The sequence below is a fragment of the Herpailurus yagouaroundi genome, unplaced genomic scaffold (assembly GCF_014898765.1).
Source record: "Herpailurus yagouaroundi ecotype Mexico unplaced genomic scaffold, PumYag 67005, whole genome shotgun sequence".
NCBI lineage: Eukaryota > Metazoa > Chordata > Mammalia > Carnivora > Felidae > Herpailurus > Herpailurus yagouaroundi.
This window is the reverse complement of record NW_024419868.1, coordinates 344,864-358,380: the sequence shown is the minus strand read 5'-3', so window position 1 is coordinate 358,380 and position 13,517 is coordinate 344,864. Positions and strand designations below refer to the sequence as shown.

The 13,517-nt window shown below is 37.4% G+C and overlaps 1 protein-coding gene across 5 annotated transcripts in view; it reads right to left on the bottom strand.

Annotated features, from left to right (window-relative positions):
* The window catches only part of WNK3 (WNK lysine deficient protein kinase 3), a 205,089-nt gene that overhangs the window by 37,964 nt on the left and 153,608 nt on the right, over window positions 1-13,517 (bottom strand). For all 5 annotated transcript variants that reach the window (XM_040466921.1, XM_040466923.1, XM_040466920.1 and 2 more), the window contains exons 13-17: window positions 4,725-4,841; window positions 3,325-3,480; window positions 3,192-3,243; window positions 1,818-1,952; window positions 517-1,460 (exon numbers count right to left, since the gene is read on the bottom strand). In XM_040466921.1, the coding sequence (XP_040322855.1) occupies window positions 517-1,460; window positions 1,818-1,952; window positions 3,192-3,243; window positions 3,325-3,480; window positions 4,725-4,841 (1,404 nt within the window). The remainder of the gene's footprint in view (window positions 1-516; window positions 1,461-1,817; window positions 1,953-3,191; window positions 3,244-3,324; window positions 3,481-4,724; window positions 4,842-13,517) is intronic.

Below are 13,517 nucleotides of genomic sequence, written 5' to 3'. Positions count from 1 at the left end.
AAACCCCCCTCCCCCTCTTCCCCCCCCTCTGGGGGGCCGGGGGGGGGGGGGGGGCCCATGGTAAAATAGGTGGTGGGAATTAAAGAGTGCACTTGTCATGATGAGCACTGGGTGTTGTATGGGAGTGTTGAATCACTATACTGTACACCTGAACTAATGTTACACTGTATGTTAACTAACTGAAATGTAAATAAAAACTTAAAAAAATAAATAAAAGTCAGCTCTTCCTACACACTAAAACAATCTATAAATCAGTCCTGTTCTGTCACCAATACAAAAAAAGTCATTGCTTGCAAGTTCCTAGCTAATTCACCAGAGGGCTCTCTCACCAAAGATACTTCCACCGTCTCTATGGAGACATTCTTGGCACCTGTAGCCTAAGTCATGGCCTTCCTAAATACCTGTGACCTCAGAATCTTGTGACATAGATTAATTTCAAAGGACAGAACTTTAGAAAAGAAGGAATTTCTTTAAAAGAATAAGGATAAGAAATTGATTAGAAAGAATAATACTTACATGTAAACATATTTCGCTGGGTATAGAAGTTATCACATTCAGGTCCCTTTTGAACACTGATATGTTAGCAGGCTGACTCACAGCCACATTGGACAGAATCTTAGAGCCTGTCTGCTGAAAATTAGGGGACTGTGCAGGACTATCTTGAATTCCACTGTGACTGATGCCTATGACTTCTGGCACTGGACATGAGAGCGTATCTTCAGCAGAGGAAGAAAATGGAGAGTCTATGCTTTGGGTATCCTTCTGACTCTCAGGATAGATGCTAGATATGCTATGCTCCTGATAGAGCAAGTTTCTTAATTTTTCATCCAGAGTTTTAATTCGGTTGTCTGCAAACTCCATTTTTGGAGGTCTTTCCCCATCTGATTCCAGGACAGTAGAGGGTAGAAGGGTAGTCAGTTCAAGGCCAGGGGTCTGAGTGGGAATGACCATCTTAGGAGAACTTGCTTCAGTGTTCACTGTGGTTTCTCCTTCTTGGGAAATCAACTCTGCATCCATAGTTGGTTGCTGCACTGCTAAGGATTGAGGCTTTTGATCAGACATAAATGCCAGAGTTGTAAGAGAGTTACCAGCAATCTGAGTTGACTCGCCAGGAGGGACCGTAAGTACATCAGCCTGACTGGCAGCTTGGTGACATGGATATGCAGGTAGAAATATGCCTGCTTGGTTGGTGAGTCCCTCACATTCAACTGGAACTGCACGAACTGAAGTAGCAGTATAAGTTGAACTACTAGCAACTGATGCCATTATCTGCCTGTCATCTTCCACTTGATAAAATACAGCTTGCTGCTTAGTGTCTACACTGGCATATTCAGAAATCTTACCATCAACTACATCCTTGAGTTCTGATTTGGAGGCAAAAAGTACACGCTGGCAGGGATTATTTTCTAGAGTGAGCAGTGTATCCTGTGATATTTCCTTATTACTTGTGGTTCTTGGACCTAGAACAATAACAAAGAATAGCTAGGCACATATTAATAAATACAAAGCATGGACTAGTACTCAAACTCAAAGGGGACAAGAGGAGCAAGGGACAAACAAGAACCTGTGTGAATAAGTGTTATAAATAAGATTCAAAATACACAGAATTCAACCTGCCAAGCGAAAAAAAAATCTTTATTTTTTCATAAATATTATATTTTAAAATGGCTTAAGTTACACCTTAACAATAGCATCTTCAAAAATGCTTATGAAAATTCTCATAAGAATGAAATACCCATGAAAACAAGTTAAAGATATGGTATAAATTTTGTATCCCCATCTTCCAAGTCTGGATGAAGTTGACAGATAACACTTACCAGAAAGTAGAGGTAACCCAGGAACTGTAGACATGGACTGCTGAAGAGGAGGAGACTGAGCCTCACGGTTTCTTATTGTTTGATTGATACAGAATCGCCACCGACCAACTGGAGATGACTGAGGAGCAGATTCATCTGTAGAAAGAATTTGCAAAAATTAATAGGCTAAGCAATTGTCAACATGTTTACCCTATTGATTAAGGAAACCAGGTTAAAACACCAATTTGTCTTGTATCTCCATTTCCAATAGCACTAGGATTTGCCAGTACAATGCTGGCAAATACTCTAAACAACTGAGCACAAGATATCTTTAGGGAAGGATTTTAGAATCTATGAAACAAACACTGTATCAATAGCAATAAAAGCAGGGCACAATTTTGGGGAGAAAATGGAAAACATTTTCTCCAGCTGTTCTGATCCTGATTATGATGATGCTTATGCAAATCTACAAGCATTAACATTTACAGAACTATACCCCAAAAGAAAAAAAATCAATTTTACTGTATGATGACTTAAAAACAAAGTCCCTACACCTTTACTCCTACTTTGTAAACTTATTTAAATAAGTAATTCTTTTTTAAACTTTAATCTACTTTATCAGTTAGAAATCTGCTCAAATTCCTCCTAACAAGGAAAAGAACATAGAGGAGGACCCTGGCATCCTAACACAAAGTAAATTTCAGGGTAATGGTATCTGATTTCATGACTCCCACACCACCTGTTGCTTCTTCATGTTGTTATAATTCCTTCACAGGTCCTCATTTGTCTATGGCTCTTCGCCCCCTCCCAGATACTCTAAATATAACCATGACCAGAGCTGAAAAGAATGGAGAGATAAAGTCATCAGAAAAGAAAACAGAAGACCCCATTTTTAGTCCCTGGAAGTTGATCTAGTATCTGATTTACAAAAACTTATCAGTGATCAGAGCAGGTAGAAGCATAATATTAGTGGAAGGAAATCAAGATATAAATGACTATATTAAAAAATGAGGCAAACTTAGAACATAGGGATATCAGTTAAGAAAGGTTCTGTCCATCTCACATCAGTGGTTAAAAAAAAAAAAAACTTACCAGTTGACTTCAAACAGTAAAGCCGTTAAAGGTCATCAGTACTGTGACTGCTTTTCTGGTAACATACCATGCAGCAACTCGGAAATAAACTAATTTGATAAAGAACCAACACTTGAAGGAAACCTACAGAATGGTTTTACTTCTTACATCCGGGCTAAAAAGTCCTTTTAAAGTGTGGGAAAACCTACATTAACAATTTATTAATTTCCTTTATTGGCAAACATCTTTCCCAACGAAGTTGCATAAACTTTCCAAATGTCTTGCTTCAAAAGCCACATGGTAAATTTTATTAAATATACTTACTGCTGGTCTGAGTGGATGCAGAATTTATCTGTACTTGTTCAGATGATCCTGTCTGAATTAAAAATGAATAGATAAATAAAGAAGTTCCTGATACATATCTGAGAAGACCTATTTGCTAAATAATTGTTCTTACTTGGCTACTGTTGGATTCCACAATTAAAGAGTCAGTTCCAATGGCTCTATCTATAGCAGAGTGGGCATGAAGGATCTCCTGGGCCTGACCTACAATAGCCCTCAATTCTTCTACAAATTTTTCTTTCTCGCTTTCCAGCACAAAGTTATCTTCAACCTGTCCAAAAGTAAAAATAAATCTATTAAATTTAGTTTCTTCAAAATTATAATATTGTATCCACAGTGACTATCTTAAAGAAAAATGAATTAAAATTAACTATTTAGATACAAATGCCACAACAGAATTAAAAAACAACCAGCACTAAAGGACCACACAGTACATTAAATTATTCTATTTGGAGACCACTGATGTTTGTCAGATTGATACTACCTACCAGAGAAGAACACAGCATTTAAAAAAATATCTTGCATTCTATAAATTATCATTTGAGGAACACAACTGAGGCAATGTTTATGTTTAAAACTAGGATGTCCAAACCCATAAGTTTTTAAATCACAAATCACAAAATGAAACATCTCTAATGATGATAAAGCATGGCCTGGAGACAGTTCATAAAATATGATGTTAAACAAGAGGCAGAAATGACAACGTTAACTTTTAATATGTTTAATTACGGGGGTGCCTAGGTGGCTCAGTTGGTTAAGCATCCAACTTCGGCTTAGGTCATGATCTCACAGTTTGTGGGTTCAAGCCCAGCATTGGGCTCTGTACTGACAGCTCAGAGCCTGGAACCTGCCTCAGATTCTGTGTCTCCCTCTCTCTCTGCCTGATCCCTGCTCACATTCTCTCTCTCAAAAAAATAAATAAACATCAAAAGAATTTAAACAAAACATTTAATTCTGTTTCTACAAGAATACATATCTGAAGAAAATTGGCAGAAAAAAAAGCATTATGTACTCTTCCCACAACCCTTACCTATCCCCATGAAAATAGGGCAAAACTACTAACTTAAGCCTAACAATTCAAAAAAAAAGTACGAAAACTAAATGAAATGATGAACATTACTTGACACCTATATGTAAGATGGTATGTCAGTAGCTACTACATTAGAATTACCTGGAGCATTTCATAAACTACTGATGCTTAGGCCTTAACTCCAAAGATTCTGATTTAATTAGGGACCGAGGCAATGGATTTGTTTTTAAAAGCTCTTAAGGTGGTAAGAACCACTGACCTAGATAATGTCTTAATAAAACACTCTCATATTTTAGAGATAAGTATAATAAAATGAAAGAAGGTACAGTGACTTACTCTTGATCATAAGCAGTTTATCTTTGTGCAAATTTTAAAAACTAATGGTACCCTAAAAAAAGATTGCTCTGAATAAATGAGGGGAAAAGATGAGAGGAAAAAAGAGATGGAATGCCAGATGGAAGGTAATCTGGTTTCATTGTACTTACCATATAATCTGCAATGTCTTCTGGTGCGTCACCATCAGCATCAAACTTGAAGGTGACCATCTTGTTGTTGTGTGTCTCCAACTGACACTCCACCATGTTGTCTCCAGATGTTGACACCTGGGCACAAACATTTCACCAATTTAAGAGTCAGTTATTATCTTCTATTTGCAAATGGACAAAGGAACGTCTAGATGAGGTAACACACAATATATGGAAAAATAGTTTAAATTGTTGAGATTCTAAGAAGGTTTTTTTTCCCTGTTGAAAAACTGCCTTAACACCCATTCTATGACAAATAAAAGACTTAAATTAGCAAAATGTTAGAACTGTGATCCTGTGGAAAAGAAAAATTTAACTTTTATGAAAACACAAAGTCTGAAGAGTCACTGTATTTTGCCGAAATGCAAAGTTTATTTAGTCCTTCATTTCCAAAATTCTCTTAATCACACAAATTAGCACGTTAAGCAATAGAAAACACACTGCTAATGGAAATGTATACTGGTCCAACCTTTTTGGATGGCAATCTAGCAACGAGAATTTTAAAAATTGTGAAATCTTCATATATTTTCACTACTTTTATTGACTTAATTTAAATTGAAGTAAAATTAACAGTTATATTGGATTCAGGTGTACAACATACTGGTTTAACAATTCCACGCATTACTCAGTGCTTACCATGGTAAATGTAGTCACCATCTGTCACAAGACAACGTTATTACACTCTCATTGACTTTAGTCCCTTTGCTGTACATCATCCCTTACAACAACCTCTCCTCTGCCAACCATTTTTGTTCTCTGAATTTTTTTAAGTTTATTTATTTATTTTGAGAGAGAAAGAGAGAGAGAGAGAGCATATGGAAAGGGGGAAGGGGCAGAGAGAGACAGGGAGAGAGAGAGAATCCCAAGCAGGCTCCACACCACCAGTGCAGAGCCCGATGCGGGGCTTGAACTCACGAACCGCAAGATCATGACCTGAGCCAACATCAGATGCTTAACCCACTGAGACACCCAGGCTCCCCTGTTCTCTCAGTTTAAGAGTTCAGTTTTCTGCTTGTCACTTTTTTACCTATTAATTCTACTTCTAGCAATGAATCATTAAAAAAAACAGGGATCTTAAAAAAAAACAGGGATCTTTATATAGATCTGTGTTCAAGAGTGTTTGCTACAGAGAAAGAGACATACAGACAAAAGGAGAGAGAAAGACAAAAAGAGAAGAAACAGACTGGCAGACAGAGATAGACTGATAGAAACAATTTAAATGAAGAATAACAGAAGTGATTATTAAAATATTATATCTCTATACAAGGGACTATCTAAGGCAACAATTTAAAATATTATGTTACCGGGGCACCTGAGTGGCTCAGTGAGTTGAGCATCCAACTCTTGATTTCAGGTCAGGTCATAATCCCAGGGTCAATGGATCAAGCCCTACATTAGGCTCCAAGCTGAGCAAGAGCCAATTTAAAATTCTCTCTTTCCCTCTGCCCCTCTCCCCTGCTCACTTGCTCGCTCTCTCTCTCTCTCTCTCTCTCACTGTAAAATAAGAAAAATATTTTAAATATTATGCTACTGAAAAATTACAAAGCGACACAGGAAAATGCGCATGATATATTAAGTTTTTAAAAATGGAGAATATGGGGCACCTGGGTGGCTCAGTCAGTTAAGCATCCAACTCTTGATTTTGGCTCAGATCATGATCTCATGGTTTGTGGGACTGAGCCCTGCAATGGGTTTTGCACTGACAGCCCTGAGTCTGCTTGGGATTCTCTCTCTCAACTTGTCTCTCTCTCTCTCTCTCCCCCCCCCCCATAAATAAATAAATAAATAAATAAATAAATAAATAAATAAATAAATGAATAAATAAGAATATGACTTCTCAAACTATTGCAAAAAATAGAAAAGGAAGGAAAACTTCCAAATTCATTCTGTGAAAACAGCATTACAAAACCAGATAAAGACATACAAAAAAAGTACTATAAGCCAAAATCACTGATGAACATAGATGCAAAAGTACTCAACAAAATACCACCAAACTGAATCCAATAACACATTAAAAAAATTCATTCACCACGACCAAGTGGAATTTTTCCTGGGATGCAAGGGTGGCTCAATATTTGCAAATATATCACTGTGATACCTACATCAACATGAGAAATGATAAGAACCATATGATCATTTCAATAGATGCAAAAAAGCATATGACAATACACAACATCCTTTCATGATATAAATCCTCAAGAAACTAGGTTGAGAGGGAACGTACCTCAACATAATAAAGGCCATATATGAAAAATACACAGATAATGTAATGTTCAATGGTGAAAACTGAAAACATTCCCCCTTAAGGTCAGGAAAAAGTCAAGGATGTCTACTCTCACCACTTTTATTCAACATAGTACTGGAAATCCTAGCCTCAGCCATTAGACACAAAAAGAAATAAAAGGGATCCAAATTGGCAAGAAACAAATAACCTTTTGCAATTTGAAAATGACATGACACTCTATGTGAAAAACCACCAAAAAACTACTAAAACTAATAAATGAATTTACAAAGGTTGCAGGATACAAAATCAATGTATAGAAATCAGTTGCATTTCGGGGCGCCTGGGTGGCTCAAATGTTTAAGCATCTGACTTCAGCTCAAGTCATGATCTCATGGCTTGTGAGTTTGAGGCCCCCGTTGGGCTCTGTGCTGGCAGCTCAGAGCCTGGAGCCTGATTTGAATTCTGTGTCTCCCTCTCTCTCTCTGCCTTTCCCCACTCGTGCTCTGTCTCTGTCTCTCCCTCTCAAAGAAATTGAAGACAATACAAACAAATGGAAAGATATTCCATGCTCAAGAATTTGAAGAACATATATTGTTAAAATGACCATATAACCCAAAGCAATCTACAGATTTAATGTAAACCTCACCAAAACATTTTTTTTTACCGAACTAGAAGAAAATATCCTAAAATTTGTATGCAACCACAAAGGACCCAGATTTGCCAAAACAATCTTCAAAAAGAAAAATAAAGCTATATGTATGACAATTCTAGACTTAAAGTTATACCACAAAGCTATCATAATCAAAAGAGTATGGTACTGGCACAAAAACAGACACACAGATCAACAGAACAGGACTAAAGCCCAGAAATAAACCCACAATTACATGGTAATTTAATCTTCAACAAAAGAGACAAGAACACACAATTGGAAAAGGCTCCTTGAAAATTAGTGTTGGGAAAACTGGAGAGCTACATGCAAAAGAATGGAACTAGACCACTTTTGTACACTATACACAAAAATAAATGCAAAATGGATGAAAGAACTAAATGTGAGACTTGAAACCATTAAAGTCCTAAAAGGGAACACAGACAGTAATTTCTCTGACATTGGATATACCAATATTGTTCTAGATATGTCTGCCAAAGCAAGGGAAATATAAGCAGAAATGAACTATTGGGACTATATCAAACTAAAATGTTTCTGTACAACAAAGGAAACGATCAACAAAACTAAAAAACAATGTACTGAATGGGAGAAGATATTTACAAATGACCTATCCAATAAAAGGTTAGTATCCAAAATATATAAAGAATCAACAATAGCCAAACCATGGACAGAGCGCAAATGTCCATCGACTAATGAATGGATAATGAATGCATAAAGAACATATGGTGTATACATGCATGGGCGCACGCGCGCGCGCACACACACACACACACGCACACACTGGAATATTACTCATAAATCAAAAAGAATGAAATCTTGCCATATGCAACAATGTGGATGGAGCTAGAATGTATAATGCTAAGCGAAATAAGGCACTCACAGAAGGACAAATACCATACAATTTCATTTATATGTGAGATTTAAGAAACAAAAAGGATGAACATATGGCAAGGGGGGAAAGAGAAGAGAGGGAAAAAAACCACAAGAGACTCTTAATTCTAGAAAACAGACTATGGGTTGATGAAGGGAGGGGAGTGGGAGATGAGCTAGATGGGTGATGGGTACTAAGGAGGGCACTTGTGATCACTGTTTATATTTTAATATGAAACTTATTGTCAAATTGGTTTCCATACAATACCCAGTGCTCATCCCAACAGGTGCCCTCCTCAATGCACATCACCCACTTTCCCCTCCCTCCCACCCCCCATCAACCCTCAGTTTATTCTCAGTTTTTAAGAGTCTCTTATGGTTTGCCTCCTTCCCTCACTGTACCTTTTTCTTCCCCCTTCCCCTGCCCCATGGTCTTCTGTTAAGTTTCTCAGGATCCACATAAGTGTGAAAACATATGGTATCTGTCTTTCTCTGCATGACTTATTTCACTTAGCATGACACTCTCCAGTTCCATCCATGCTGCTAAAAAAGGCCATATTTCATTCTTTCTCATTGCCAAGTAGTATTCCATTGTATATATAAACCACAACTTCTTTACCCATTCATCAGTTGATGGACATTTAGGTTCTTTCCATAATTTGGCTCTTGTTGAAAGTGCTGCTATAAACCTCGGGGTACAAGTGCCCCTATGCATCAGCACTCCTGTATCCCTTGGATAAATACCTAGTAGTGCAACTGCTGGGTGGTAGGGTAGGTAGTTCTATTTTTAATTTCTTGAGGAACCTCCACATTGTTTTCCAGAGTGGCTGCACCAGTTTGCATTCCCACAAACAGGGCAATAGGGTTCCTGTTTCTCCACATCCTCTCCAGCATCTATAGTCTCCTGATTTGTTCATTTTAGCCACTCAGGTTGGCGTGAGGTGATACCTGAGTGTGGTTTTGATTTGTATTTCCCTGACGAGGAGTGATGTTGAGCACCTTTTTATGTGCCTGTTGGCCATCTGGGTGTCTTCTTTAGAGAAGTGTCTATTCATGTTTTCTGCCCATTTCTTCACTGGGTTATTTGATTTTTGGGTGTGCAGTTTGGTGAGCTCTTTACAGATTTTGGATACTAGCTCTGTATGTGATATGTCATTTGCAAATATTTTTTCCCATTCTGTTGGTTGCCTTTTAGTTTTGTTGACTGTTTCCTTTGCAGTGAAGAAGCATTTTATCTTCATGAGGTCCCAATAGTTCATTTTTGCTTTTAATTCCCTTGCCTTTGGGGATGTGTCAAGTATGAAATTGCTGCGGCTGAGGTCAGAGAGGTTTTTTCCTGCTTTCTCCCCTAGGGTTTTGATGGTTTCCTGTCTCACATTCAGGTCCTTTATACATTTTGAGTTTATTTTTGTGAATGGTGTAAGAGAGTGGTCTAGTTTCATCCTTCTGCATGTTGCTGTCCAGTTCTCCCAGTACCATTGGTTAAAGCGACTTTTTTCCATCGGATATTCTTTCCTGCTTTGTCAAACATTAGTTGGCCATACTTTAGTGGGCCCAATTCTGGAGTCTCTATTCTACTACATTGGTCTCTGTGTCTGTTTTTGTGCCAATACCATGCTGTCTTGATAATTACAGCTTTGTAGTAGAGGCTAAAGTCTGGGATTGTGATGCCTCCTGCTTTGGTCTTCTTCAATATTACTCTGGCTATTCGGGGCCTTTTGAGGTTCCATACAAATTTTAGGATTGCTTGTTCTAGCTTTGAGAACAATGCTGGTGCAATTTTGATTGGGATTGCATTGAATGTGTAGATTTCTTTGGGTAGTATTGACATTTTAACAATATTTATTCTTCCAATCCATGAGCACAGAATGTTTTTCCATTTCTTTATATCTTCTTCAATTTCCTTCCTAAGCTTTCAATAGTTTTCAGCATACAGATCTTTTGCATCTTTGGTTAGGTTTATTCCTAGGTATTTTATGCTTCTTGGTGCAATTGTGAATGGGATCAGTTTCTTTGTCTTTCTGTTGCTTTGTTATTAGTGTATAAGAATGCAGCTGATTTCTGTACATTAATTTTGCATCCTGTGACTTTGCAAAATTCATGTATCAGTTCTAGCAGACTTTTGGTGGAGTCTATCAGGTTTTCCTAGTATAATATCATTTCATCTGCAAAGAGTGAAAGCTTGATTTCATCTTTGCCCATTTTGATGCCTTTGATTTCCTTTTGTTGTCTGATTGCTGATGCTAGAACTTCCAACACTATGTGAAACAACAGCGGTGAGAGTGGACATCCTGTCGTGCTCCTGATCTCAGGGGGAAAGCTCTCAGTTTTTCCCCACTGAGGATGATATTAGCTGTGGTCTTTTCATAAATGGCTTTTATGATGTTTAAGTATGTTCCTTCTATCCTGAGTTTCTTGACGGATTAAGAAAGGATGCTGAATTTTGTCAAATGCTTTTTCTGCATCTATTGACAGGATCATATGGTTCTTTTCTTTTGTTAATGTGATGTATCACATTGATTGATTTGTGAATATTGAACCAGACCTGAAGCCCAGGAATGAATCCCACTTGATCATGGTGAATAATTCTTTTTATATGCTGTTGGATTTGATTTGCTAGTACCTTATTGAGAATTTTTGCATCCATATTCATCAGGGACATTGGCCTGTAGTTCTATTTTTTTTTTGCTGGGTCTCTGTCTGGTTTAGGAATCAAAGTAATGCTGGCTTCACAGAATGAGTCTGGAATTTTTCCTTCCCTTTCTATTTTTTGGAACAGCTTGAGAAAGAAAGGTATTATCTCTGCTTTAAATGTCTGGTAGAATTCCCCAGGGAAGCCATCTGGTCCTGGACTCTTATTTGCTGGGAGATTTTTGATAACTGATTCAATTTCCTCACTGGTTATGGGTCTGTTCAAATTTTCTATTTTGTCCTGTTTGAGTTTTGGAAGTGTGTGGGTGCTTAGGAATTTGTCCATGACTTCCAGGTTGTCTAGTTTGTTGGCATATAATTTTTCATGGTATTCCCTGAAAATTGCTTGTATTTCTGATGATTGATTATAATAATTCCATTTTCATTCATGATTTTATCTACTTGGGCCATCTCCCTTTTCTTTTTGAGAAGCCTGGCTAGCGGTTTATCAATTTTGTTTATTTTTCCAAAAAAACAACTCTTGGATTCATTGATCTGCTCTAATCTTTTTTTAGATTCTATACTAAATAAATACTGCTTATTTCTGGGCTGATCTTTATTATTTATCTTCTGCTGACTTTGGGGTGTCTTTGCTGTTCTGCTTCTATTTCCTTTAGGTGTGCTGTTAGATTTTGTATTTGGGATTTTTCTTGTTTCTTGAGATAGGCCTGCATTGCAATGTATTTTCCTCTCAGGACTGCTTTTGCTGCATCCCAAAACGTGTGGATTGTTGTATTTTCATTTTCATTTGTTTCCATAATTCTTTAATTTCTTCTCGAATTGCCTGGTTGACCCATTCATTCTTTACTAGGATGTTCTTTAACCTCCATGCTTTTGGAGGTTTCCCAGACGTTTTCCTGTGCTTGATTTCAAGCTTCATAGCATTGTGGTCTGAAAGTATGCATGGTATGATCTCAATTCTTGTATACTTACAAAGGGCTGGTTTGTGACCCAGTATGTGACTGAACTTGGAGAATGTTCCATGTGCACTCGAGAAGAAAGTATATTCTGTTGCTTTGGGATGCAGAGTTCTAAAGAGATCTGTCAAGTCCATCTGATCCAATGTATCATTCAGGGCCCTTGTTTCTTGATTTATTCTCTGTCTAGATGTTCTATCCATTGCTGTAATTGGAGTTAAAGTCCCCTGAAATTACCACATTCTTATCAATAAGTTTGCTTATGTTTGTGATTAACTGTTATACATATTTGGGGGCTCTTGTATTCGGTGCATAGACATTTATAATTGTTAGCTCTTCCTGATGGATAGACCCTGTAATTATGATATAATGTCCTTCTTCATCTCCCGTTACAACCTTTAATTTAAAGTCTAGTTTGCCTGATATAAGTATCGCTACTCTACCTTTCTTTTGATTTCCTGTTGCATGATAGATAGTTCTCCATCCCCTCACTTTCAATCTGAAGGTGTCCTCATGTCTAAAATGAGTCTCTTGGACCCAGTAAAAAAAGAGAACTACAGGCCAATATCCCTGATGAATATGGATGCAAAAATTCTCAATAAGATACTAGCAAATCGAATTCAACAGCATATAAAAAGAATTATTCACCATGATCAAGTGGGATGCATTCCTGGGATGCAGGGCTGGTTCCACATTCGCAAATCAATCAACGTGATACATCACATTAACAAAAAAAAAGAGAGAACCATATGATCCTGTCAATCGATGCAGAAAAGGCCTTTGACAAAATCCAGAACCTTTTCTTAATAAAAACCCTTCAGAAAGTCGGGATAGAAGGAACATACTTACACATCATAAAAGCCATTTATGAAAAGCCCACAGCTAACATCATTCTCAATGGGGAAAAACTGAGAGCTTTTTCCCTGAGATCAGGAACACGACAGGGATGCTCACTCTCACCGCTGTTGTTTAACATAGTGTTGGAAGTTCTAGCATCTGCAATCAGACAACAAAAGGAAATCAAAGGCATCAAAATTGGCAAAGATGAAGTCAAGCTTTCGCTTTTTGCAGATGACATGATATTATACATGGAAAATCTGATAGACTCCACCAAAAGTCTGCTAGAACTGATCCATGAATTCAGCAAAGTTGCAGGATACAAAATCAATGTACAGAAATCAGTTGCATTCTTATACACTAATAACGAAGCAACAGAAAGACAAATAAAGAAACTGATCCCGTTCACAATTGCACCAAGAAGCATAAAATACCTAGGAATAAATCTAACCAAAGATGTAAAAGATCTGTATGCTGAAAACTATAGAAAGCTTATGAAGGTAGTTGAAGAAGATATAAAGAAATGGAAAGACATTCCCTGCTCATGG